This window comes from Ambystoma mexicanum, chromosome 9, assembly GCF_040938575.1.
Source record: "Ambystoma mexicanum isolate Mex_15411 chromosome 9, UKY_AmexF1_1, whole genome shotgun sequence".
Classification (NCBI taxonomy): Eukaryota; Metazoa; Chordata; class Amphibia; order Caudata; family Ambystomatidae; genus Ambystoma; species Ambystoma mexicanum.
Window position 1 is genome coordinate 135,346,685 of NC_090931.1, and position 27,985 is coordinate 135,374,669.

The 27,985-nt window shown below is 43.9% G+C and overlaps 1 protein-coding gene across 1 annotated transcript in view; it reads left to right on the forward strand.

The window, feature by feature from the left end:
* CFAP68 (cilia and flagella associated protein 68) overlaps window positions 1–27,985 on the forward strand; it is a 139,598-nt gene that overhangs the window by 34,846 nt on the left and 76,767 nt on the right. The window contains exon 2 of the mRNA XM_069614308.1: window positions 8,205–8,430. Coding sequence (XP_069470409.1) covers window positions 8,206–8,430 — 225 coding nt within the window. The 5' untranslated portion in view covers window position 8,205. The remainder of the gene's footprint in view (window positions 1–8,204; window positions 8,431–27,985) is intronic.

The window sequence follows — 27,985 nt, forward strand, 5'->3', positions numbered from 1 at the left end:
GATGGAGGAGAGGAAGGACCCAAGTTGGACCTGGGAGGGTCAAGCTTGGAGGAAAGAAGTCAGCCAAGCCAGGGCCTGATCAGTGATATCCAGGTTATCACAGAGACGGTTGAGCAGGATGGCATGGTTGACTGTGTCAAAGGCAGAAGAGAGATCGAGTAAGATGAGGATATAAGGGGTGTTGGAATGAAGGTTGGAGAGCAGGTCTTCACAGATGTTGAGGAGAGCAGTTTCCGTGCTTCTGGCAGCTCTGAAGCCAGACTGATGGTCATGGAGACAACCAACAGATTCAGTGTGAAGATTAAGTTGGGAGATGGCCAGATTTTCCATGCGTTTGCCCAGGAAAGGAGTGATGAAGATTGAGCGATAGTTACCCGGGCAGGAAGGGTCTGCAGAGGGGTTTTAAGAAGGGGGTGCTTCCGGGGGAAGGGAAGACTCCAGTAGCGAAGGGGCGGTTGCAGAAGTCAGCCAGATCAGGAGCCAGGTTGTCAATGTGGTCCTTGATGGTTTTGGAGGAACAGGGGTGAACCTGTTTTGATGAGACTTTTATAGATCTGACTTGTCTAGAAACCTCGTCTGATGAGAGGGGAAAAGCAGAGAAGGAGGGAGGAGGCCGAAGAAGGGCCAGAGGAAGAGCAGGGAGTTGAGGGAGAAGGGGGAGAAGAGGAGAGCGGGAGGACTGGATGTATATTGTTTTACCACATCATTTTTCTTTGTTAAATGTATTTATCATCACTTGTCTGCAACCAATTGTTCACCTTAACTAGAATACACGTTTTCCCACCTGTCTACAACTGTATTGCAGTCCTTCCTCTATTCCTATGTGAAGTAGTTCTTGCCTGCCCCTGTTTTACACTGATGATTTCATTAAACAGTCCTCTGCCACATTGATTTTCATCTCTGCTTTTCATGTTTAGCATCACATAGAGTAATTGCTAAGCATTGTATTTCCAGATTCTTGTTATTTTTTCTTTTTCTGATTCTGTTCTTACGTTAATTTAGACAATGAAAACCCCTACTGTATTAAACATATCAACAATTATTTAAAGTAATGTTATTTGCATGGGAGAAAGGAGAAGCCAGGAAGAAGTGGTGAAAGCTTGGAGGCGGCAGTTTCAGCGGGAGGAGGGTCTGCAACTTTGGAGAAGGTTGTTGCCTCAGGCAGAGGTGGTAGCCACCAGTGAGCTGATGGTTGTAGAAGATGATGTTAACAATTGGGGGAGATGATAACGTCAGGAGGCGGTGGTTAGAGGTTGGAGGAGGTGTTATATCAGAAAGAGGTCGAGAGAACTCAGTGAAGTGGATAAAAGGTAAGAAGAGTTGGTTACTATATTAAAGGAGAAAGGTTCTGGCACACTTGGTTGGTCTAAGGCAGGCCTTGAAGGAGAGAGGAGGCTTAAGCTCCTGGCAGGGAGACCATAGTAGGAAAAGAGAGGAGGAAAAAGGAAAAGGGGTCCAGGGCAAACACCCTGAACACTGGGAGAGGGGTTGGTAAATTGAGCTTGATGGTGAGATTTGTGGCTGTAGTTACCACCCTGGCAGGAACTAGCCTTGCTCCTACGTATGGTAGAAGCCTTGTGGAGGTGTGTCACTTGGAGAGCCTGAGGTGTCAGCCCCGGAGTGGAATTGTTAAGGACTCTTGCACTGGGTAGCCCTGGGTACAGATCCCTGCGAACATCAAATATAGCCAGGATTATCAGGAGCTATGATCAAAGACTTCAAGTCAGCAAGCCATGTTGACCCGTGATCGAACTTAGAGATCACTTTGTGCAGATGACCAATTTCAGACTTCCCTGTCACTATTATGCCTGACACGCTGCCAGAGATGGCGGTTTGACTTACTAGATTTGAAGCCACCCATGCTGCGATCGAGCATCTTTAAGCCGCTCTTCCCCATAGAGACATCTCAAACCAACCTTCTGCTTCTCATGCTTTCAAATCAAAGCACAGATCCATAGGAAACAGCTAGAAGACCATTGTGGTTGAACAATCTACTAAGAGCTGTGGATAGACTGTGTGGACTAAATGTCATTGCCAGACATCCTAGGTACCCTGACCCTCCTGCATTACCACTGACATAAGAACAGGTTAGATTACCATTACTGTGCATTACTTAAAGGCATTTTCATGACCATTTTTGTGTTTTCCTATTCTAAATACATAACCTGAATTTTCTGTTTGCTTTTCCTTTGCAGGAGTTTGTTTTCAGTATTTATACATGTTGTGTTTGTAGTGAAGGCTGTATTTTCGTAGAGTGTTGCTTCGACATTACTTTTATTTTGGTAGTTACCATATTTTTGTCATGAAACTTCCGCTGCTGATACACATATCTGCAGAGTATAGCCTGCCCTTCAACCTTATTGCCAACCCGTAGTGAAGGAGGTATACTATCTACATTGTCTGTTTAACTGTTATGACTTAAACTCCAGTGGCAGAGTGAGGACAAGATGTACACAAGATGTACATCACAAAAACAGCACATGCTAAGAGATCCAGCTGGCGAGAGAGTAAGATAGAATGGTATCCTGTTGTTTCCATGAAATAAATTACTTCATTCTAATTTACTTCGTGGGTATTACTTCGAATCTGTATATGTATTTGTGGGGTAAGGGGTAAAAAGGGATGGGAAGAGGTTTGGGGTGGTAGTGATGGGGAATGATGGCCATGGATGGGGGCCCCAAAAAAACAAAATGTAAAATTTCGAAGTACATTAAGTAATTTAATTTGTTGAAGTAACATGGAACTGATAGAATGTTAGATGCTGGTATGGTGCAAAGCCAACAGGAAATGACCTAACTGGGAGGTAAGTGTGAGCAACCAGAACGAGAGAGAAAGCAGCGAGCAGAGCCGCATGCAGAGTTTCTTATGGATAGCAGTCATTCCATAGAGTAGAACATGTAAGGAAACAGCTAAAAGATGAAGGCAAGGAGTCAAATCCTAGAACGATAACAATACTAATGAAATGTTCCAGAGTGGGAAGTGGGGCCCGTCACAAGTCAACTGGGAAGACAAGCTCAGATGTGCTGAATCCTTTAAGTCCAAGCTCCTAGTACTGCACAAGAAAGACTTTGATTCGGAAAGCATTGAGTCCTAGCACTTGGAAGCAAAGCTTCTTGTGATACATAAGAAAGAGAATACCTTAAGGAGGCACGGACATTCTGGAACCTAGATTCAAAGTTCTTAACTACCAGAGGGAAAGAGACCAGTAGGGGAAACGTGTCTGAAGAAACGTATGCACCCTGACACTTGACGTTCAAGTCTTGGATGCTTTTTGAAGAAGAGATTACCATTTCTGTGGCATCCAACTAGAAAGATAGATTTCCGCACCAAGTATTTAATTAGAAAAAAACATTTGTACTCATTACATCTTATCTGGCCCATTTTAATTTTTCATAATTTTCCACATATGGTATGTGGGATGCATCGACCCCTGACAATAATGCCCAACCCATGAAACCAGCTACCACAATGTGACCTCAGAATGGGATGTGATGTAGGTTACTACACCCACTGTTAAGGCTTATGACCCAAGCAAATGTTCGGGCTGAGCAGCCAAATTCGATTTCTTTAATGCCTATAACTATATTATTCCTGTGGCATAAAGAACACATGTTCAAAATGGCCTGTTGATCATCATTTGCACTAGATGGTATGGGAGAAGTACACCCATATCCAGTCTTGCTCTGAAGAGCTTTGTAGAAGTTGTAGCGGAAAGATAGTTGAAGACAATAGAGGATATGGCATGGCAGCATAGTATGTTCAATTTTTGGAAGTGCCTTTTATCATCTGTACAGGAAGTAAAACGATTCCCCTAATTGTGGACAGATCTGTAGATGAGCTTGAAAGCTTGCCCTTTGGAGTCAGAAGTTTTGGTTGTAGTGGGTCTTCAGCCATAGGTGTCAGCCCCCTTGGACTGTTCCTCCCCTGAACCCAAACTCTCTTCCTCCTCACCTGAGAGACTGGATTCCGAGCTCGTCAGTATCTGTGGTCGGCGGTCACGGTAGTCCTTCTTTTGTTTATGAAGACTGTGTCTAACCCAGAAGGAAGCCACTGTGAATGCTTGGATGAGAGCACACCTGTGACTCCTCTTCCGGGATGGACTTTTGGGGAAAAAGCCTAACAGAGGCACAAAAAACCCCAATGAACAGCAGGTTCCGAGCAGTAGGTGAAACTCCTGGACACAACCCCTCCAAGCGGTCTGCTGGAAGATGGGCTCTGATGGCTTAGTAGTTGTAGCAATATGGGATCAAAAATCCCAGCAGTGGCTCAACAGTAGAAATCCAGAGAGTGTACACTGTACAGGTTAGGTGAGGAGACAGGACTCCACAACAAGAAAGAACAAAAGCTGAAGCGGGGTCAGCCAGCACAGCAGAGAGGTAACAGAAGCGTATAGGGAAATGTTAAAGTGCATAATATAAAGTGCAGTACTGTATATAGAACATATATTATTCAAAGCCCTGTCCACGACAATGACTATTAAAGCCTAAATAAACATCATGAACTATGTGCCTTACTTAACAAAAAAAAGAATGATATAACTGTAAAGTAAAATGAAAACATTATAGCAAAACAATGGCGAGAGTGAGCTTGCAGCCCCATAATCAACAACATAAGTAGTTCAGAGATGATGATGGGTTTGCAAATAATTCAAACAAAACAGATGCCTAGGCACAGATTCCTTTTGCATAGCCATGCCAGATGAATATAACATGGGATACATGTAACGGAATTAGGGCATCTGCACCTACGAGGATGCCCTCCCTTTTTAATAATGTTTTCGAATGTCGTACTCTCAAAGGTTTCAACGGCTCACACAAATGCAAAATGCACAATAGTTTCCTCTCCCAATTTACATAGGGGACAAAGACCGTCCCCTCCAGTTTTCCAGGATTTAGTGAAAGCCGCAATTTCTAATTTCCCCATCCTAAAACGGGCAAATAAAGTACGCACATCCGATAATCTTCTTGTCCATACTGAACAGTTCAAATCTAGTTTTGACGTGCCTGCTGCTTCCACCAGTTTTCATCTAGTTAGGGATATTGCTTTTTCCTTTAACCTGATTTTAAATCCCCTAACAATGGTGTATGGCTCCCTCCCTTAGCATAAGATTAATTTAAACTATATACTCGTTTTTTCATATGAGCAGGGGATAATGTTACCACCAACATATTTACCCAAAGTTGTACAAACCTTATCCTGATGTGCAGCCCAGAGTCCGTTCTCATGGAATCTAATTCCAAGATAGTCGAAGAACAGGACCTGTTCTAATCTTCCCCCTCAATGCTAATATCAAGGTTAAAATGCCTCGAGTACTGAGGCCTGAAAACCAGAACCTTTGTTTTGTCTATGTTCAATCTAAGATTAAGCTCTTCACATTTATTGTGTGAAAATGTACAGGTTGGATTTCAGGCCTTGTGGCGTAGTGGCTATCAACACACCATCATCTGCATACAATAGGGCAGAGTACTTGTCCACACCGATTCTGGGACAGGCCAAAAACGCCTGTCAGAGGCACAATAATCTATTCCATACAGATGCAAGAAAATAATGGAGCAAGCACACAGCCTTGTCTTACAACATTCGATACTCCAAAGGCTTCAGTGACTTCCTCAGCTAGTCCATATCTCACGGCTGCTTCATTGATGTTCTACAGCACCTGAATTGGAGAAATTAAATGACATGGTGTTTTTTTATTTCTTTAAAACGTGCCATAACATTTCCAGAGAGACCCCTCCAATGCAGTTTTAAGAGCTACAAAAATTGCATATAATCTCATTCTTTTCAGAGCTGTGTACTTTTGGACCAACGTTAATAGTCAAAAACCTTGATCTATTGTCCTTTTTTATTTTTTTGAAAACCAGCCTTGACGTCCCTTATAATGTTATTTTCCTCCACCCAGGCTAGTAAATGAACCAAAATTGATTTTGGCAAAAATTTTACCAGTAATATCTAAAAGTCAAATGGGCATATAATTAGCCAGAAGGTCGCTAACCCCTTTCTTATATATGATATGATATGATTGGTTATTTTTATGGGGACAATCGAGGCAGATTGCCAAGAGGGAAGTACTATTTTCAGCTTAACTATCATAAACAAGCAGCTCAAGAAGGTCCAAGACAAACAGAAAAGCATGTGTAATACGTAGAATCTCTTTAAGATGGGATTTAGTCATCTCTTCAAGATGGGATATAGTTGTCGTCAGTAGTAAGGGCATTATTGAAATTGTTTGCAACTTATTTCTATCCGATGCATCAGTAAGAGCGCCAGAACAAAGATCTAATCTTTCATGTGAACAGTTTAAAGGCTTGGAAACCCCGGGAAGAAGCAACTGATTGCCTATATCGCAAATTAAAATTACTATTAAGATCTTCCCATAGGGAAGATAAACCAGAAGATCTCAAAGCATTGACATTACTCAAAGCAAAGGTCAAACATTTTGTTCAGGAATTGTAGGATTTTTTTCCAGGGAAAAAAAGGCTGAGTATAATCTTCATGAGTCATCAGATAAGAGCATCACCTGGGAAGGTACTGTGACAAAGGCTGTAGTGATTGCCAGAATCCTGCATAGTGGTTAAGCAAGATTAAATTAATACAATACTGGGGATTTCAACAGATCATTGGTGATTTGGCCTACCCAGCTACCCTTATTCCAAAACGTGATGGGTCATGGTGGTTTTATATATACTTCAGGAAAGTTAATGCAATTTCTGAATTTCTCACCTGCTCCATGACCCACATTGATGAATTAACTGAGCTTTTGGGGCAGTCCAAACTTCACACTGGACCTTACAATAGAGTACTGGTAGATGCCACTCCACCCATGGACAGAGGAATGATAGCCTTTTCCAACTTCTAAGGCCTTTTCCAACTTCTAAGGCCTTTTCCAGTTTACGGAACCACATTTTAGACCTTCATCCCCTGATGGATTATTTCTTACAACTTCATAGAGGATATGATGGTGCCGACTTGATGTAATCCACATACTGAGATGGGAGGATTGTCTGTAACGCACCAAATGGTGCTGGTGTAGCCACCAAACCAGCCATGTGTACCCTCTCTACTTCATTGATGAAGGACATGGAATAGTATGGCAGAAATTGACTGATAAGAACTCAAGGTCACCAAGGTCATACAAAATATCTAATTATCCGGAAAAAGCAAAGATCTTGGCTCCTTCATAGTATTCACACACTATTTACCTAAGGTATATTCCACGGTTTCCCACCTTAGAAAGGGAATAACTGATGGAACTTGGAGTTACAATTCAGAAAGATATTTATCTGAAAACTGCTGAATCCTAGAACTGGAGGCATAGTTCCTAGCAACACACAAGAAAGGCACCAGTATGAAAGCTGCTGAATCCTAGAACTGGAGGCATAGTTCCTAGCAACACACAAGAAAGGCACCAGTATGAAAATTGCTGAATCCTAGAACTGGAGGCATAGTTCCTAGCAACACACAAGAAAGGCACCAGTCTGAAAACTGCTGAATCCTAGAACTGGAGGCATAGTTCCTAGCAACACACAAGAAAGGCACCAGTATGAAAACTGCTGAATCCTAGAACTGGAGGCATAGTTCCTAGCAACACACAAGAAAGGCACCAGTATGAAAACTGCTGAATCCTAGAACTGGAGGCATAGTTCCTAGCAACACACAAGAAAGGCACCAGTATGAAAACTGCTGAATCCTGGCATTTGGAGGAACAGTACCTGATGAGCCATGAGAAAGAGATAAATTTAAGAAACTTTGATACGTCCAGAAGACCAGAAACACACTAGGGCTTGTGGTTCGAGACCTAGGTCATTATTGAAGAAAATAATACAATTCCTGTTGGTTCCAAGCAGAAAGACAATAGAGCTCCAGACCACCTAACGACACATATTGTAAAAAAAGAAAATGTTGAGCTCTTAAGTATAATTCCTAGTTTGTCACACTCAACACATGCAAACATTTTATCATCATCAGACCATGGCCAATTAAATATTTCTATTTAGGCAATTCTAGATAGTTGGGGTGGGCCAGACATCAATATGTCACCTCACTTTGCTGTGATGTTTGCAGTTCTTCTCAAGTAGAATTATTCAGCTAACATCATAGCCGTACTCAATCGCAAGCAACCATTAATGCCGCTGTTGAATGTCCAGAAACTTGCATTTGTTCCGTGGAAACATTCACGCTCACTTTTTTTCATCCTCTCTTCACAGAATGGCATCCTTTTTGTTACCAATCCCAGACTCTGGCACAGCCCTCCGTGCCAACGGGCAGGCAGAAGTGTGGACTGACTGCATTGAAAAACCTAAATTCATTCAGTATGGCTGGAGGTGCACGACCAATGAGGATTCCTTTTCTAACAAGACACTGATGGGGAACTGGTTCGAAGAGAGATTTGATGTCCGCAAGATTCGTGAACGGAAACCACTTCACTCACAGGTACAAATGTGTTTGTTTCTAACAAATACCTAGCCTTAAAATGATCCTGTTTCACATGTTACTGTTGTGAGATCTGTCCCCGTCAGGTGAGTGTAGGGACCCCTCTAGCTCTGAGAGGAGAGGCCCACACGGGTGGGTACAAGAGCCAGTCCTTCCCCAGAGGTGGGCTGTGAGGAGATGTGAAGGCCACAATTCCTACCCCATGTTCCTGGTTGAATGCCAATAGTACCAATGTCTATCACCCCATACCTACACAGACCCTTTCTTTTTTGTCTCCAGGAATACATGAGGCTAGTATCCTTAATATATCCTTAACAATGGCACAAACACGAGACAGACCAGATGAGAGAGCGATGAGCCAACAAGAGACAGAGGAAACAGAACACCAGTCCAAACATATCCAGCTACGTGTCCTGTGCCGAATCTGGTAAATTAGTCCCTTCTCCCCAAAGGTGAGCCACCCCTGTGAGGTTAGGGAGGTGAGACCGCTCTGCAAGACCCTCCTTATGGGTCCGGTCAAGTGGGATCTCAATGGGAGTGACTCCCCTCTTTGTAACAAGGACGCCCTTGTCCGAGAAGGACCTCACGAACCAGACTAGCGTGTCCGACTATTTGGGTGTCCAAAGGACTGTTCCTTGTGTTTTAAAACCACTAAACAGTGACCAGTCTTTATTTTCTTTGCCTCAAGGTAATGGTTGATCTCGTCTGAACTCCAGTCGAAGAAGAACACACCCCTTTTTACCCTCATGCCGTATTTCAGCACAGGAGGAACTGAGAACGAGCACAACTCCTACGTGGGGAAGATAGTGAATCCCAAGCAGAGACAAGCCTCTGCGGAAAAGATGTCAGGGAGTGGGGGAGCCACGCCAGATTGTGGAGTGCACAGTGGTGTGTGAAGTGAGCATAAAGCTAGCCGAACGCTGGAAGGTTGGTGTTCAGTCCGACTGAGCAACTAGGGTCTGAGGGAGAGGGGGGACAGAGAAGCCCCGGTTTCCTCTGGTAGCACAACCACAAGGCAGTCATGGTAGGCCAGGGGGCCTAGCAACCAACGCCAAGACCAGATCACTGGGTAGGACATGAATCCCCGAACTCCATATCTGACGGACGTTAACTGCAGAGGGACGCAGTACCAGTGAAGCATACGCTCCCACATAGAGAAGGCCGCTGAGAGGAACGGACAATTTAAATCAAGGTTAAAAGAACCTACAAAGTTACAGGAGTCTGAGAAGCCTGAACGAGAAAACACCCAGAATTAATCTGGGGAAGGAAAGTACAATCACTTTCAATTAAGAGAACCGATGAGGTTACAAGAGCCAGAGGGGCCCGAACAGGAAAGCGTGCTTGTGAATCTGATCGGCGAGACACAAACTCTTTGTCGGTTGGTCTTGCTTATATACAAAGTTAAGGGAACCTGAGAAACCCAAAGGGGCAAGCACCCTGTGTGACCCAAATTTGAATACGAGCATTTTGCATCCGACCTGGGGTAGCTGGCGAGGTTACAAGAACCTGAATAACCTGAGTGGACAAACGCCCTATATTACGTTTATACCTGAGAGGCAACAAGTCTCCCAGAGAGCCATAAAACCTCAGGGAGTCTGAGAACCACAGACTTGTTCTCAAGAAACTTGGCGAAAGAGTACATTTCTTTTGTAATTAAGGTCGGCAAGAAAGATCTGAACTATTGACAAACTGTATGAACTATTGAGAAAAATCAAGTTTTGGGCCAGACAGAAGTCTAACTTGGAGCCATGTCCTGCTCTCCTCCTTTCTGTTTGTTTTTCTAAAGTGGTAGGGCTTGTTAGCAATTAGGATTCGGACGGAAGACTTTTATTTTGTACTTTGACGAGAACCCTTCGTTTTAGTTTTGCTAAGTGGGGAACTTCCCTCATAGAGCAAGACAGGAGTTTTCCCTTTATTTAAATAAAATTGCACTAAATATGTCACGAAGTCATCCGTCCCCCTTCTTCTAGTTCGCCACAGAAACCATCCAGCTCACTTATCCGCATGGAGAGTGTATTTGTCTTTGCACGCTTGGGGCAGGCATGTAACAACAACAACACCACCATACTGGTGTGAGACAGGGTGCAGAGCGCCCAGCCGTGTTCGTCCACACAGGAACATTTTACCCACCTATGTATGGGCCATCGAGCATCATCCTTGAACCAGCGTTTCCCGGCAGGGGACTCTCACGCAAACTGAGATATTGACTTTGGCAGTTGTGAAAGCATCATGAAGTAAGACCCAGACAACTGATTCAATTTTCTAAATAATGGTTCATTTTTCTTATATGCCTAACCTGCCCTATGCCAAGGTGGGCTTTCCCAACCTAAAAAAAAGAAGTATAGTCTGTGTCAGGAAGTTCAACTCAAAAGTCTGTCCGTGTCCAAAACCTATACTTGCCCTCACAACTAAAGATATACAATGTGCAGGGATGTCAGCAACAAAATAAACATCTTCAAAATAAAATTCTGAGCCTCTTCCAGCTCTTGGCTTGCTTACTTTCCAGCTTTCCCGTCCCAAAGTTCAAAAACAGTTCCACGAGGCCTCCGGGTTCTCTTCTCCAAGAGGTCAGCTCCTCCAGCTTCAAAAGGTCTTGTGTTTCCATTCCCCAAGAATTTACCACAGTTCACAAAGTGTCAGGGTTCCCTTCCCCAAGATGTCATTTCTTCCTGTTTCTAAAGTACAATTTGTTTAAATCTAGTTTAGAGCAGTTTCAAAAGGCCAAAGGAATCTCCCCCACTGCCCCTGAAGGTGTCTCACTTACTAGTCCCCGGGGATCTGTCATCCAGGTGGCCAGGACACGGCCATCGCTATTGGATCCAGTTCCTGGGGGTGGACCAGTGCAGGAGGATCACCTGGGGGGCGGGGGGGATCTTCTGGGATTGGAAGTGGGACACTGACAGGTGAAACGCAGTACCCCCTGCCTTATGACACCTTTTCCCCATCCTACCCCGTAGGTTATTTAAAAACTCTACCCCCCACCCCTTTTTCTACACAAACATTTTCTCACACCGGAAAAGCCAATGGACTAACACCAGAGCCGTTTACCTGACATGTCCCAACACAAGGGTCAGGCAGAGTCAGGCAATTGCCGTTAACTACACACACCTGTCAGCTCTTTCCCTTCCCCACAGGGATAAAAGGCAGAGCACTAAAGCACATTTTGAGCAAGGCCAATGCACGAGGAAGCAGTGATTCCGGGACGGCAGTTCAAACAGAGGAGAAAGGTGGTGGAAACCGAAAGGATGACAAGGAGGTAATTGACCCACAAAGCCTTCGAAGAAAGAACCAAAAGACTGGGAAACGCTGCTGGTGATGTCACCGGTACATAGGGCACTCCCGCACTGATAGCCAGGGTGGGGAAAAGAACTTGGTGCCGTCCTTGACTCCATTGGAAGAAAAGCCAACGAGTTCAGCACAGCCGGTGAGTTGGAAGAAACTTATAGAGGACCAGAATGTGTTAAAACTCAAGGTTGCAGAGGCAACATTGTGCATAAAGAAAGGAAGATAATAGACCATGGTCTTTTGTGAACAAGGAGGTATCAACGTTAGATATCCAGTACCACGTGGGCGCTCATTCGAAAGACTCTGACAAAGGCCCCACTCCTGAACAAGGAGGATATGGTGAATTGAGAGAATTATAAGGACCAAGAGGCCCTAGGGTAGGCCGGTGTGAAATGTCAAAGTGGTCATACAAGGATCAAGCCAAAAGCTCCTGTACTGTCAATAGTCTTTGACACACTGTGAAATGAACTGTTACTGAGGGGAACACTGCATATATTATGATAAGGTGAAACCTACACTTGCCATAGAAACACTGAGTGACCCAACGAGACATGCTCGCCCTTCGGAAGTCTCTGTGTAAACTGACAAGTGTTGCGGAAAGCAGGTGAATGTCTGAGCCCAAGGAGGACCTAAATAAAGGGGAGAAAGTAACCCGAAGAATTGTTTAAAAAGACCTTGAGATTCCAGAATATTGCTGATGATGAATTGAAAAGCTAAGGGAACGACATTGTGATGACAAACATGAACCTGACTAAGGGATGTCCACGGCGAGTTGTTGGTCTGAGCCCGATTGAGGGATGCTAACTTTGTGAAAAGGATCGGAGCCCGGCTGAGGGGGATCCTAGGGTGAAGAGTAATCGCCCAACATGAAGATTTATAGAAGGCCCTTTTTGGTTGTTTATGATGCGTCAGGCCCTCTGATTCAAGAGACTTTGCATAACAGAGACTTGGGTACTGAAGGCCCTGATATTGGAAAAGAAACTGTGAGCTCAGGCTGGAGAAGACCAGAAGTGTGTTGTGCTCGAGAGTCCCGCCTTGTCCCATGCTTCGAAAGTGGGGAAGGGAGAACCTGCTATAACATCCCGACTTAACCTTTTGAGAACACTTCTTTCTTTCTTTCTTTCTTTCTTTCTTTCTTTCTTTCTTTGTGAACATTATTATCCCACAATATTTTGTATTTATGTCAGGATTAATCAGGTGAGTACAAAGGCAGCAAATATGGCAAGGGAAATGTGCACAAAATCGCACAGTGAATAACCTCGAATCAAACAACGTGCACACAAGAACCAAGACTCATGTATACTAAAACCCAGGAGTGCAGATAGAGTGAAACAATAATACAAATATATGAAAAGGGATGTGGGGTAAGCACTTAGAACTTCCTTATGACTGAAAGGAAAGTCGGCAAACTCCTTACCCACTATGCTATTACAGATACTGACAGCGCTAAACCCACGTAGAGGGCAAGCAAGGACAGGATCTGTGAGCTGACACTCTTGATGATATTGAAATAAAGAACTTAAAAAACAGTACTCAAGAGGACTGGAAATACCACTAGAATGTCAGTAAGCCCACGAACCCTGTTGATCAAACGGGGACCCAGAAGGCTATAACAGCAATGGGTGGAGGATAACTAAATACATAAGACTCAAGACAAGGGGCAAGTAAGAATTGTGATTATAGAATAGTGAGGAAAACAAAGGCATACACACAGGAGCTAGCTACAACAGCACACCACACCTAATAATCAATGGAAATAAATGCAGAAGTGCAAGGGAAAACATGGAATGGATTCCAATAGAAAGTAAGGAGCAGGAGCAGGGAAAACAATATTACAAAAGGCAAACTTCTCCCACCCCTCCAAGGAATAAAGGCAGGAAGCTAAATCTATAAAGGGAAAGACTAAAGCATCAACTTTTTCAGTAGCAAAGGACAACATCAAAGAAAAAGAGAACACAGGCAAATTGGGCTGCATCAAAGGGGAAAGCACTGAGAAAGGCTGCCTGCAGACAGAGGAAGACAGAAAGGGAAATCTAGAAAGCAGAAATCAATTAAGCACATAAATTAGAAATCCAGGGTAGAGGAACAAGAAACAGAAACTAGGAACTAGGCGCAAAGCTAAGAACCAGGAACAAGGGACCAGTCACAACAGGAACACTGCAACAATGACCAGCGCTGGACTGAAGCAAACTGAGGCTTTTAAAGCTGTTTAACGAGCACACCCCTCGGGTGTGCCGCTTGCTGCACCTGCATCCACAGGTGTTGCCTATCCTCCACCCAACCTTGTCCCGCAAGGGAGGAGATGAAGCAGTGAGCCAGGCATTCTGGGAAGCATAGTCATTAGATTAAAGAAGCTTGCTGGCTGCCAAAAACCTGGAATGGATCCGGAAGGGAAGTAACTCGGAAAATAAGGTTTTAGCGCTCCCAATTCATCACAGCACTGTAGCATTAGGTTCGGAGGAAATGTCCAGTAGGGAATAAACCCCAAAACATGCCCCCAAGTGGCAGGAACGGGAGCGAAGGGAGCGAGTCGTGACAGTATACCTCCTCCCATGGCCGTCTCCAGGCAACCGTCACCCGCACAAAACATCTTCCTTCCATGATAGGAGCGCTTTGTCTTTGGAGGTGGCACTGATGGAAACGGTGGCCTGTGGGCAAAAGCAGATGGACTGGAATGAATAGAATCAGGCTGTAGTCTAGAAGAGTCATAGGCAGGCTTATGGTGAGGAAGAGACTCATGGTTCGAAGAAAGGCATGAAGGACTTGCAGGACTTGAAGCAGAGTTGGAAGGTCCAGGAAGCTCAGTCACTGGGAGTGGACACTTATAAGTCTTTGAGGAGGGAGGCAGGCTGGTGCAACATGCCTTAGACAATGGTAGAAGCTCTGTTAGCCTTTCTGCCGAGAGTGGACACGCAGGAGGTGAGGAAACTGCAGGTTTCAGGAAATGTTTATGTTCAGCAAAAGAAGGTGGCGGCCGAGGTAGAGGTTCGGATCTTCTTCTGTCATCCATCTGGGAAAAGGCTTGTGGTTGAAAGTGACTTAGGTTTGACTGCATATGTTCCATGCCTTGGAGGCCTGGAAGTCTTATGGGTTGTTCGAGGCTGGCACTCCTGGTGACAGTCGAGTAGCCACCATGTTGCACGTGGGATACAACCGCAGGGACGTTTGGCATACTGCTAGGAGTGATAGACGCAGTACTTAGTACATCAGGCACACTCGCAGCAGGAGCAATAACAGGCACATCTTGAACTGCAGCAGTCATTCCCTTCCTTTGGCTACTAGCACCCAACTGGTGCTGCTGCTGGGGGGCCGTGCCCGTCCCCTCCCTCAGGCTCATGTGTGATCCGGCAACAAAAAAGCTGTCAAGCGGCTGATCCGAACCGGGCCCCAGATGCGAACCACCCAGCCCGCTATCCTGGTCGGCTACTTGTTCGGTGACTGGGCCGTGGCGGATGGTATCCGTCTCCCTCTCGTACTACTCCAGGCAAGTCCAATGGCCTCGCATGTAAGGCTCTCCCGAGTCGTGATCCAGCTTGATGTTTCTGAAGTGAGAGCTGGCAGAAGTTTCAGACTCAGATGTTGCATATTCGGGAGGCTCTGATGCTACAGTCAAGCAGTTGGGAGAATCGTCTTGTGTAAAAGGCAGGCATTCTGGTGATCCCCCTGAAGCATAAGAAGGGCAGGCTGGACGTTCATCGGTAATAAATGGTTGGGATTCAGGAGGAATCTCTGGAGCAGAAGAATATGCAGCAGGATCTGACAGTGTAGACAGGTACACCTCCGATATTGGCAGCGAGGCTGAGCAGGATACAGGTCTCTCATGAACTGAAGCCAAAGTAGTAGTAGGCTCTGGGACCGAAGACATGCACTTAGAATGTACTACCGGAGGCTCCATGGCTGAAGGATAATCTGCTGGATGAGTCACTGTAGCCGAAGACAGGCATGCCAGAGGAAATTCTGAGGCTGAAGGCATGCAAGCTGGAGCCATCTCGCTAGCTGAAGACAAACTTGTCAAGGTCTTTGGCACTGACCACGTACATGGTGAAGGCTCTTGCGTGAATGGCAGACATGGCAGTTGTTCATTGATTGAAGACACGTGTGCCAAAGATGACTGCAGAGCTGTGGACTGGATAATAGAAGAGTCAATGGTTGTAGGAGGACAGACTGAAGTCCCAGAAGTCGACGGACACATTTGTGGCTCAGGAATGGAAAACACCTTTAGGGCAGTTGACTCCTTGGCACCAGTAACCAAAGACTGAGCTGTACCCCTGCCGTCCCTCTCCTTAGTGGATGGCACAGAGTCTCTTCCTTTGTAGAAGTCAATATCAACCAGAGGAATCACCATAGTAAAGTCTCTGTTAATCAGGATTTCGTCAATTGTCCATTCCTCTGTTTTAGCTTCTGAAAGTGGCAGATTAACAATCAACAGTTCAGGAATCGCCTGCCAGGTTTTTGGTTCAGTATACTGTGGAATGAGTCCATCAAAACCTGAAATCTGTACTGTCTCTGACTGTTCGTTGTGACCAAAATTGTCAGAAGGAAGAGCGAACACAGAGATAGCATCGTTTTCCACATCAACTTCAACCTCTACTTCAGTCTCAGCAGCTAGATCAAGAGCAGAACCTAAGCCTACAGTAGTGACTGATTCTGTGTATGCCACCATTGTGGATTGTGTTTGGAAATCAGAAGCTGGTATGTGTTCAAGCTCAGAGTTATGACAAACTGCTACACAGGAAATCTTAGGTAAAGGAGTGGCTTGTAAATCTTCAGCTAACTGCAATCCCTGACAAACAGCAGAACAATTGTCAGACACTGTGCCTAGATTAAGCGCTGTGCTAGAAGAAAGACTTTCACTCCCAATAGATCTAACATATTGACAAATATGGTTTACCAAAGTCTCTGCACTCAGGGGCTGAACAGTGTTCACTTCATCAACATCAACGGATAAAGTCTGAGGTGTATTCAGTAAAGAGTGCAAGGTTTTATTCTCCTCTTGTAAAGAAATTAATTTGTGTCTCAACTCCTCAAGCTTAGCTCTTAGCATGCCCCGCATTAACTGTACATCACTATCAGTAGGCACAGGGGGAGGCATGGTGGCATCAGGGCTGGATCCTGCACTAGCAATCTGGATGTGCACCGATTGTACATTGTCATCTACTGCTTGCAGGTTCTGTGATTTATACTTTCTCTTACCAACTTGGTCTGTGTTTCCCTTAAGCAAACTATTGCCATTAAACCTCTTGGCATTAGGGACTACAGTATGTACTTGTGCAAAGGAGTATGCTTTAGACTGAGGGTAGAAAACAGAAGTTATGCAAGGAACCCCTCCATTCTTTATGTTTGTATCATGAAACTGTTCAATCTGAGGTGAAGCACAACTGGAATCACGGGGTTCAACAACAGAGGTACTCTTGTATAATAAGTCTAACAGTGTGTTGTTTTCTGCTGCTAAGGCTTGTGCTGACATAGAATCTGGATCAGAATAAAAGACAGAACTAGGATCAGGCAATGTAAGATGTGCCATCCTGTGGGAAAAATACTCTGCACTTAAATGCCCATTCGTGACAAGGAGTTCATTTAATCAGGACTAGTGATTTGATTGTCACAGGTAAATGTAGGGGAAGCTTTCTGTACAAACTTGTTAGAGGCCTTGCTGCCTTTCTTTCTTAAACTTGCCATATTCAATGGGAATTTAGGGCTGATCATTCTGTCAGGATTAATCGGGTGAGTACAAAGGCAGCAAATATGGCAAGGGAAATGTGCACAAAATCGCACAGTGAATAACCTCGAATCAAACAACGTGCACACAAGAACCAAGACTCATGTATACTAAAACCCAGGAGTGCAGATAGAGTGAAACAATAATACAAATATATGAAAAGGGATGTGGGGTAAGCACTTAGAACTTCCTTATGACTGAAAGGAAAGTCGGCAAACTCCTTACCCACTATGCTATTACAGATACTGACAGCGCTAAACCCACGTAGAGGGCAAGCAAGGACAGGATCTGTGAGCTGACACTCTTGATGATATTGAAATAAAGAACTTAAAAAACAGTACTCACGAGGACTGGAAATACCACTAGAATGTCAGTAAGCCCACGAACCCTGTTGATCAAACAGGGACCCAGAAGGCTATAACAGCAATGGGTGGAGGATAACTAAATACATAAGACTCAAGACAAGGGGCAAGTAAGAATTGTGATTATAGAATAGTGAGGAAAACAAAGGCATACACACAGGAGCTAGCTACAACAGCACACCACGCCTAATAATCAATGGAAATAAATGCAGAGGTGCAAGGGAAAACATGGAATGGATTCCAATAGAAAGTAAGGAGCAGGAGCAGGGAAAACGATATTACAAAAGGCAAACTTCTCCCACCCCTCCAAGGAATAAAGGCAGGAAGCTAAATCTATAAAGGGAAAGACTAAAGCATCAACTTTTTCAGTAGCAAAGGACAACATCAAAGAAAAAGAGAACACAGGAAAATTGGGCTGCATCAAAGGGGAAAGCACTGAGAAAGGCTGCCTGCAGACAGAGGAAGACAGAAAGGGAAATCTAGAAAGCAGAAATAAATTAAGCACATAAATTAGAATCCAGGGTAGAGGAACAAGAAACAGAAACTAGGAACTAGGCGCAAAGCTAAGAACCAGGAACAAGGGACCAGTCACAACAGGAACACTGCAACAATGACCAGCGCTGGACTGAAGCAAACTGAGGCTTTTAAAGCTGTTTATCGAGCACACCCCTCAGGTGTGCCGCTTGCTGCACATGCAGCCACAGGGGTTGCCTATCCTCCACCCAACCTTGTCCTGCAAGGGAGGAGATGAAGCAGTGAGCCAGGCATTCTGGGAAGCATAGTCATTAGATTAAAGAAGCATGCTGGCTGCCAAAAACCTGGAATGGATCCGGAAGGGAAGTAACTTGGAAAATAAGGTTTTAGCGCTCCCAATTCATCACAGCACTGTAGCATTAGGTTCGGAGGAAATGTCCAGTAGGGAATACACCCCAAAACATGCCCCCAAGTGGCGGGAACGGGAGCGAAGGGAGCGAGTCGTGACAATTTAGAAGTAAGGACTTGCAATAGGTTTTTCTTAATAGTAGGCTCTTTTTATTTGCTTAGACTCCACTAGGACTGTATTATTATTTGATGGTCGTTGCTTGCTTCCATCTTAGATTTAGGATTAGATTAGGCGTTTATCACCCATTTTTACAGTTTAATTAACACCCTTGAACTGTGATCACTTGTGTATGTCTTGCTTTGATATCATGCCTTCCTTACATATGGTGTGGGTAGTGGGATGTGAATCAAAAATTTAAACCCATGCCAGTGATTCGTTGTACCACCAGAAGGGGAAAATAAAGCAGAATGTCGAGGGAGTGTTCTTGGTTTGAGGCCATCATAAGTACTTGGTGTGAAAACAATGTTTTTTTCCTCTCTACACTGTGAGGCGGGGCCTACAGTATAAGAACCCCTGTCGGACACGGAGCATCGCAGAGTGTCGAGGGAGTGTTCTTGGTGTGAGGCCATCGTCAGTATCTGGTGTGAAACCAGTGTTTTCTTTTCCTCTCTACACTGCGAGGCAGAGCCTACAGCATAACTTGGACGCAGAGCGTTGCAGAGTATCAAGGGAGTGTTCTTGGTGTTCCTGGTGTGTAGGGTGGGCCGCCTTGGGCTCCGGACCCCACATGGAGGCGAACAGAGGTCATGGTGCTGAAACCACTAGCTTGCCGGTAACACCCTTACAGCTCAGGAGATGTAATTCTGTGCCGGCGTATGCATCACTGCCAGGACGAAGAGCTGACAAGAGCCTTAGACAAGTAAGTGAAAGAAAGGGTGTGGATGTTCTTATGATCAAACCCAGCAACACAATTGATACTAAGGGAGGGGAATGGCTCGGAGACACAAACAAAGGAGAGCCTCTTACACGTTGTGACTCGGCTCCGGCTCCCGTTGCGACTTCGAAAACAGGCACTAGTGTCGACACTGGAACCTAATGAGCAAAGGATGAATGGGGATAGTGCCCAACCTAAACACTGACCATAATGATGAGCTTTCAGTTCAGCTCAGCTCCTGCACACTCTCAGATCCCCCCTGTCCTCAGTGTACTCGACTCCCGTGGGAAATCTAAACCTGAATAAATTTGAATACGGGGGAAACATGATAAGGAAAATGACACAACTGAAAGAGCTGGCTCGGAGGCCTGTGGTGAAACATTGTGACTCTCAAGAGGCTGGGAAAGCAGCAAAATAAACCACCCCCAACATTGGACAATGTAAAACACCAATGACAACGGTAGATGAAACCTTGGCAAAAATTAAAAATGGAGGGAAAGGTTTAACAGACGGACATGTATCACTTGAAACAATTACGTGTGAAGAATGGCTCTCGGATGCGGACATTTTCTCACTCAACAATGAGAAGGCCTGTGATCCGGAGCTCATAGAAAAGTTTAATACTCAAATGCTTGCGGATGAGCCATTGCAAGAGGCGAACTTGGAGAGGGATGGCCGCCGCAACTCCATTGCGGTTGCTGATCAGCTGCTTAAGGACCTCATACTTCTGAATGCTAAAGTAAGCAGAAGTGCTGCAGGGGTGGAATGTGAGAGCCTTAATGTCACAACTAATTTGACAATCGGCCTCATTACGAGGTGGGCAGCAAGGGATTACCAGCATCGGTAAGGGCACCGGTGCCGGTAATCCCTTACCGCCCTACTACGATTTCCCTTTGCAGGTCCTTCCTTAACGCCTGATTTTTTCAGGCGTTAAGGACGGGACCCGCAAAGGGACTCTAGAGCTAATAACGGTACCGCAATTTGCGGTGCCGTTATTAGCTCCTTCCCCATTCCCATTGAGCCCTACGGGGGCTCAAATGGGAATGGGGAATGGCCCTGGTGAATGGGGAATTACCGGTCCCGCCAACCTTGGAATGGACCGGTAATTGCTCCATTCACCAGGGTGGAGTCGGAACGAGTTTGGAGGCAGCCATGGCGCTAATAGCGCCATGGCTGCCTCCAACCTCATAATGAGGCCCAATGAGTGAAAAAAGCAGACACAAAGTCGCGAGGACAGCGAGTAATAGTAAAAACACAAAGGAAACAATGGACCCAAATGAGCAAAAACCACAAAAATGGAGAAGGGTGGAGAACAGCCCGTTGGATTCACTCAATTGCTCACAAAAAAGAGCCAGGGTAATGGGGGTTCTTGAGAGGAAGAAAGGGCCAGGAAGGTTACAAAACCCTGGAAAAGCCAGACAAAAAGAAATCTTGTATGCAAGCCTTTCTTCAGACGAGTCATCTTCAGATTCCTCCTTTGTACAAAGGGAATTTCCAAAAATACGATGACTGACGGTGGGACAAAGAAAAAATAAGCGCCCTGGGGTTCGAGAGGATTGGACTCCTCACGAGATGATGGAAGAGGTGTTGAATGATTTAAGACCTACCATCATGTCCGCAATGTCAATAGCAATTGCGCCATTGACAAAAATGTATGAACAATTCAACAAAAATTATAGCGACCAGACCAGAATACCTTGATTGCACTCATGAATGCCAAAATTCTAAAGAATGAGATGGAAATGGCGGAAAGAAAAATAGTAACCCTAAATGAAATTGAGAAAAATGAGAACGTATTAAGAATGCTGAAAGACCTCCTAAAAAACAGAGAGGATAAAAGACTCTTGGCTGAGGTTGCAAGAGAAGCATTAGCGATCTTGAAATGGGAACAAACGCGGAAGGTGGAGCAAGTTGGCATCCGGGAAGACATCTCTAAAGTGAGGAATCAAAACAAGGCCCAAAATGCCCTAGATATCCTGAGTACCAGCCCCCAGAGGGAGGCAGTAGACTCGGGGAAATGATGGGGCGGACAAGTGCAAGCTTCGAGACACTAACAAACTGAATAGCACATCAAGTGAAAGTGAGTTGGAAATGACAAGCAATCGGAATGGTCAGGAAGCTGGATCTCCAGTGCAACCATCAACCTCTACTAATGCAGAGGGTTCTTGATCTAACCCCAACCTGATAGCTAACACAGAGGAGCAGTTAGGTGGAAAACCTAGTGGAAGTTTTTCAATTTTTGAGAAAGCAAAAAAGGAAGGAGCTAAAAAGACTGTTATGATTCCGGCAAAGCAAGGCAAGTGCAAAATAAAAAATAAAAATTTTCCCTGTGGAAAAAACCCTAATACCAAGAGCTCCTGTACGTTCCTGAGAAATATTAAGGTATTGAATGTGACGATACAAACTGAAAATCAGATGAGTACAAGGCCTTGTCAATCACTGCCACCAAAGGTAAATCTGGATGGGTGTGAGTTGATAAAAGCATCCGAAAAGAGAGTAAACAAAAGGAAGGAGGGGAAAGAAGATGTGATCACTGAAGAGGATCTCCTAAACCTCTCAGTACATGAAGAGGAATACGAGGAATTTCAAGAAAGCGTTGTCCTATTAAAAGAATGAATGGAATGTGAAAGTTAATCGTCTCCAAAGAGAGAAGAAGTGCAAGATCTACAGACAATAGTTGGGAAGTGCATATGTACATTTGAAACAACTCCAAAGAAGGTCCTCAGTCAAAATCATATGGCTGGAGGAGAACATCTGGAAAGAGGAAGATTCTGACAATTGAGGATAAAAGAAAAAAGATTGTAGCAACTTTGGACAAACTTCCAAAAATGCAAATAGCTCAACGAAAAAGCTAAACTAACTTGACACAGGAAAATAAAGGAAAAGAACCATCGGAGGACAAGCCTCCAAGTAATGACAACAAAAGGAAATATCGGAAAGAAACGGAAAGTGTCTGACTGGAGAGTTGACAAGCACTTAAAGACAATCAAGAGCCAGAGAAGACACAAAAGACGTCAAACGGGCAGGGCCTATTACTTGAAAGTAGAGTTCCTAGGGATGATGGTCTTGTGTTAAATAGATATAACGTTCCACAATTGCTTCATCATATTCCACACTTGAAATCTATTTCATCAAATGATATAAAAACTGTGGAATTCATACAGGAGTGTACCCTGGGCCGAGTCCTTCTACATATGTACTCAAAAACAATCAGCAAAATTCTGCTGGAAAATGGAAATGAGTTGAATGATTTAGGATTCGATTTGAGAGAAATCAAAAATATGGTGCCAGAAAAAAATAACAAGTGGAAATAATTGGGAATCGAACTTGGCCAACGTGAAGCAAGTCAACTTTAGTATCAAAAATAGAGGATAAACAAAAAATTGAAGTGTCAGAAGAAGTAGTAGTACAAGCTGAGGCGAACATAAGTCAGGTTGTGGATGTCCATAGCCCTCAAAAAATAATATAAATAACCTTCAGGTGTGATAGCTCACACTGTAAAGTCCAGGATTCTCAAGAGAGTGACAGTCAAAAACAGAGAATGTGAGAACGGGGGCTGGTTGGCTGGAGCTTTGACGACACAGGCATCCAGCTAATACCCAAACTCCAGCCCTATAGAAACACAGTTGGGGTCCTGGAACACATAAGGACATTCCCATCTGTTCAATAAGACTCCAGAACTTCTTGAAGCTTTGGACTTTGTGTTTACAGGAGACGTGGCTCCTAAAGCCACTGAGTGCTGAAGGATACGAAATGGCATTTAACCCTGCAATAAGTAACCCAAAAGGTCGACCGATGTCAGGTCTAATCACCTTGATTACGAGATCAAGTGGTTTTCGAATAATGAATACTTCTTACCCGTCTCCGTATAAACAGATAACAGAGGTAAAATCTTGGGGGCAGGGTTCAAAAGAGGATTCAGGAATATACATTCTAAACATATATTGGCAACATCAGGCTGTAGGGGCACTGGCCTTTGCTGACGATATATGTGAAATGTTGGATGAAATAATGCTGAAAGAATCACAACCGTGCATTATTTTATGTGGAGATATGAACATGGAAATCATCATGATGGAGAAGAAAAGTAGTGATAAAAACAACAGCAACAAAAAATCCAGCAAAAAGGCAGTTAAAATAATCTGGCTTGAAGAAATGGATGCTAGAAATATGTATCTCTTTGAACGGCAACACACAAGGCGATGCACCCCCAAAAGCAACCTGGGAAAGAGATGACCAGAGATCAATCTTAGACTACTACTTTGTTTCAGAAAAAGTGGCGAAGAATACTTGTAGCCTTGAGGTGCTCGGAACAATTGAGTGATCATAACCTAGTGAAAATCACTATGAAATTAGGAAGCGCTGCTATGGCAACCTTGTGGAAACATACCGTGAATCTGGAGCCTGGAAGAAACAGGTTAAGAATGAACAGTACAAAAATGATAAATATGACGAGAGAAAATAAGAACAAGGGAGTGAGCATCAACAAAGATGCCCTTGAATATAGCTGCTTATTGCAAAAATACATGGTAGGAACTAACAAAGTCTGCATACCAATGTACAATAAACATGCATATGATCCAGTAATTGTGGCACAGAAGAGAGAACTACGTAAAGAAATAAGGGCTGTGGGGAAAAATCAAACTAAGTAAGGGCAACGAAAAAAGAAGATTAAAAATGAAATACAGAAATTGGATAGTAGCCACAAAGTAGTAATGGAACAACAAGCTGCAGAAAGGATGATGGAGACCCTGAGGAATAAAAATACTAGAAACTTTTGGACCATCATAAACGAGATCGAAACATCACAATGTGCAATTCAAAACAACATGGTAAGTGAAGTATAAGGGGTTGAACAGAAACCTCTTTAAAAAACAAGGAACAAGTGCTGACCCAACCCTTCCTTACCTTGAAAGTTGGAACATCGAGATCTTGAAAGAAGATATAGAAACTAAGATCAAGCAGATCAGCTCGTCGCGGGCCCTAGACCCAGATGGTCTAACAAATCAAATGCTAAAAGAACATCCAAACGAATGGGCAGAATTCTGCGAAATTCTCTTCAAGGCCATTTTAAAAGCAAGAAGGATACCAGCATCTTGTAGAACATTAATAATCGTGCCTATCTTCAGAAAAGGGCAGAGATCGGAACCCAAAAATGATAGGCCCATAGCACTGCTGGATGTGGTGGGAAAGATTTTTGCAACACAAATCCTCCAACACCTAACATCATGGATTAAAGAAACAAGCTCATTCGATCCCCGCCAGACGCGCTTTGTAATGGGAGTGGGATGTGGGCAGAACATATTCTTACTGAATTTGATGAAGATGGAAGCGATAAGGAAGGGAACACCTGTCTACTTGGCATTCGTCAATCTAGCGCATGCTTCCGATGGTGTGGATCGAGACCGTCTGTGGACCAAGATGATATCTATGAACTGCCCTCCAGGTTTGATTATGGCCATTAAGGATTTGCCCACGAACATACAGATCCAAATTCACCTGGATCAAAATGGCACACTTTCATGTCTGATAAAAACATCTCAAGGGGTTAAACAGGGGTGCCCACTGGGCTCAACACTCTTTAACATGTTCATAGCAGATGTAGGAAGTGCACTAGAGGAAGTTGTATCCTTTCCCCCAAAAATTAATGGAAACCAAGTCAATGGGTTGATATATGCCGACGACATCGTCCTTTTGGACTGGACACCGATGTCTCCAGCGAAAATGAACAGCTCTAAAAACATACATTGCTAAAAATGGTCTGGAGATAAATACAAAAAAAAGGGAGATCCTCCAACTGAGAAATGTAAAAGGATCCAAAGGAAAGAACAAGAAAACGTTCCAGTGGAAGCTTGGTAATGAAACACTCAACACTGTAACGCAGGCTGCATATCTGGGTACTCCTTATAAATTCCAACATTACGGACAAACCAATGACACTGAAAATTAAAATGAAATGTAAAGCACTGGCCAGGCAAGGAGCAGTGCTACTTAAAATGTTTGGGAAATTCTCGATAAAACCATTAGTGAATTTCTACAGATCAAAAGTGATTTCAGCATTATTTCATGGGGCGTAAGCCCTTTTGGGGTGCTCGCATGTGTTGTGGCCACAATGTGAAAACATCTTTTGGAAGCGACTCTTACAGCTCCCACAAAGCACCCCGACGGCATGCGGTATGAGATAGACCTGAAGTCAATTAATGCCCGGGTCATCTGAAATACCTTAACACTGTGCAGAAATGTATTGGAGTTGACAACATGCAGTAGTTTGAGATCTTAAATAGATTGGCACCAAACAATCCCGAAGGTGTTCTTGAAAAATGGCTGCAGAGTTGTGAAACAATTCTTGCGCAACTCAGTACCGACAAAAACATGTTGATAACCAATCCGGAAGCTGTAAAGAAAAAACTTGGGGAGCTCGACTGGATTAAAACAGGCGAGCAAAGAGCGCAACACGTATGTATGCGGACATATGCAACAGAAAGCAAACCACGAAACGAGATCCCAAGATATCTGATGATATTTCCCTGCAAAGTTCGCAGAAACATTTTCCTAAAGTTTAGGTTTAACTTGTTTGCTACAAAGGAGGTACAGAATATGAGGAAAAAGAAAGGAGATCCTGAGGACATAACTTGTCGATTTTGTACAAAAGACAAGGAGACGCTAAAACAGTTGGTGATCTTTTGCCCGAATTTATGATCTTTAAGAACAAAGTGTTTGGGGAGAGAGATGGAAGCTTATCCAACATGGAGTGGAGACGATTGGTGGAAGAAAATGTTGGAAGGAGATGAAAAAAAGCTGTTTTTTGCATTGACTTTCTTCCTCTAGGAAATGAACCTGCTATTGACCAAACAATAATAACTAACTTACTAGCTGTAAATCCCGGCGAAAGAACATGGATGAGGAAACCCGAAAAGTTACATCTAATTTTAGAACAGACATAAGCGTTTCCTTGTCAGTGGACTATATCGGGCCTGGTACTCGTTGGCCACATAGTAAGAAATAATTGTCTTCTATATGAGCTCTGTATCCATAGAGTGAGAAATGAGAACATGATGGTCATAACGGGAAAATCCTAAAGACGCTTAGATATTTGTAATTGGAAAGTTTTCGGATTGTAACTGTGGATGTTTTATTTTGCTTATTTACATGGACTTTTCTGTGCTTTTGATTGTTTTCTTTTTTGTTTAAAGTTTGTAATAAACTGAATTTTTATTAATAAAATTTGAACTACTCCACTCTGACCGCGTACCCACTCTTAGAGGCATTGTTCTCTCAACTTCATATCCCGACAGGTCAGCAGGATCTGTTCTTTACAATTCAAGTGTTACTAGACACCCTTCCCCTCTCACATTATAATATACAGCAGTGGGATTGAATAATATTGACATTTAGGCCTGTCTTTACTTTTATTAGACCTAGTGCTCTGAACCCCTCTACCCCATTTCGAACCTTTTTGTTTTGGTACTTGATTGCCATCTGTTGCGGGACCATCAGGGTTTGAGATTACTTTACCAAAGTCCATTCCTTATGCTGACTCCTACACAGAGGGATCGGAAGATTTCAAAACCTTTTTCTGAGGGAGTCGAGAGTTCTTTTTTTCAGATTCAGAACCATCCACAGAATGAACTCTTACACCCCTGGAAGAAATGGCCGATCTAGCCAATATCATCGCCCAGATAGTGGCTCATTGGATACAGGCTGAAACTAGACTCCAGGAAAATCTAACTGAACTAACTGAATTGCAAGCGAGACCTTTGCTACCACAGGGGGTACGCCAACCATAACTTGAAGGTGAAGATTTATGAAATGTTTTCTTAAACTTTGAAAGTCTAGCTGAACAACTAGGGTGGGAAGAGAACCTTAAACAATGCTATTTGGTGCCTTTGCTGAAAGGTGAACTACAAACGTCCCATCAACTGCTTAATCTTGTACATGGGGCCACCTTCCTATCCATCAAAGAGGGGCTATTAAAGAGTGGTGCAAACCTGCAATTTTTATCGGCAGAAGTTGAGGACCATTAGATTAAACCCGGGAGAAACCCCTTTAGAAATGGGAGAATGTGTTAAAAACACTGTGGCTCTGTGGATCAATGGTAAATCCCTAGAAGGACTGACAGAAATTATCACCCTGGAATGATTCACTAATTCCTTAACCCCTTTTTTTTTTTTTGCAGAAAGCCGTTCTCCAATTGAATTGACCTACCCTAACCACGGCCATTGAGCCTGCACAAAACCACTCGGATGCAGTTAAACAATTCCATTCAGCCCATCTTTTGGAGGAATGGAAGGATCATAAACCTATCCATCGACCTCAACCTCAGGGAATAGAGGAACAAGGGGGATCGTATAAAATCAAAGGGGGGGATGCAACGAGAAAAAGTAGAAATCAGAAGAGCTGATCCTAACACCAAAGAGGAAAGACCAAACAAG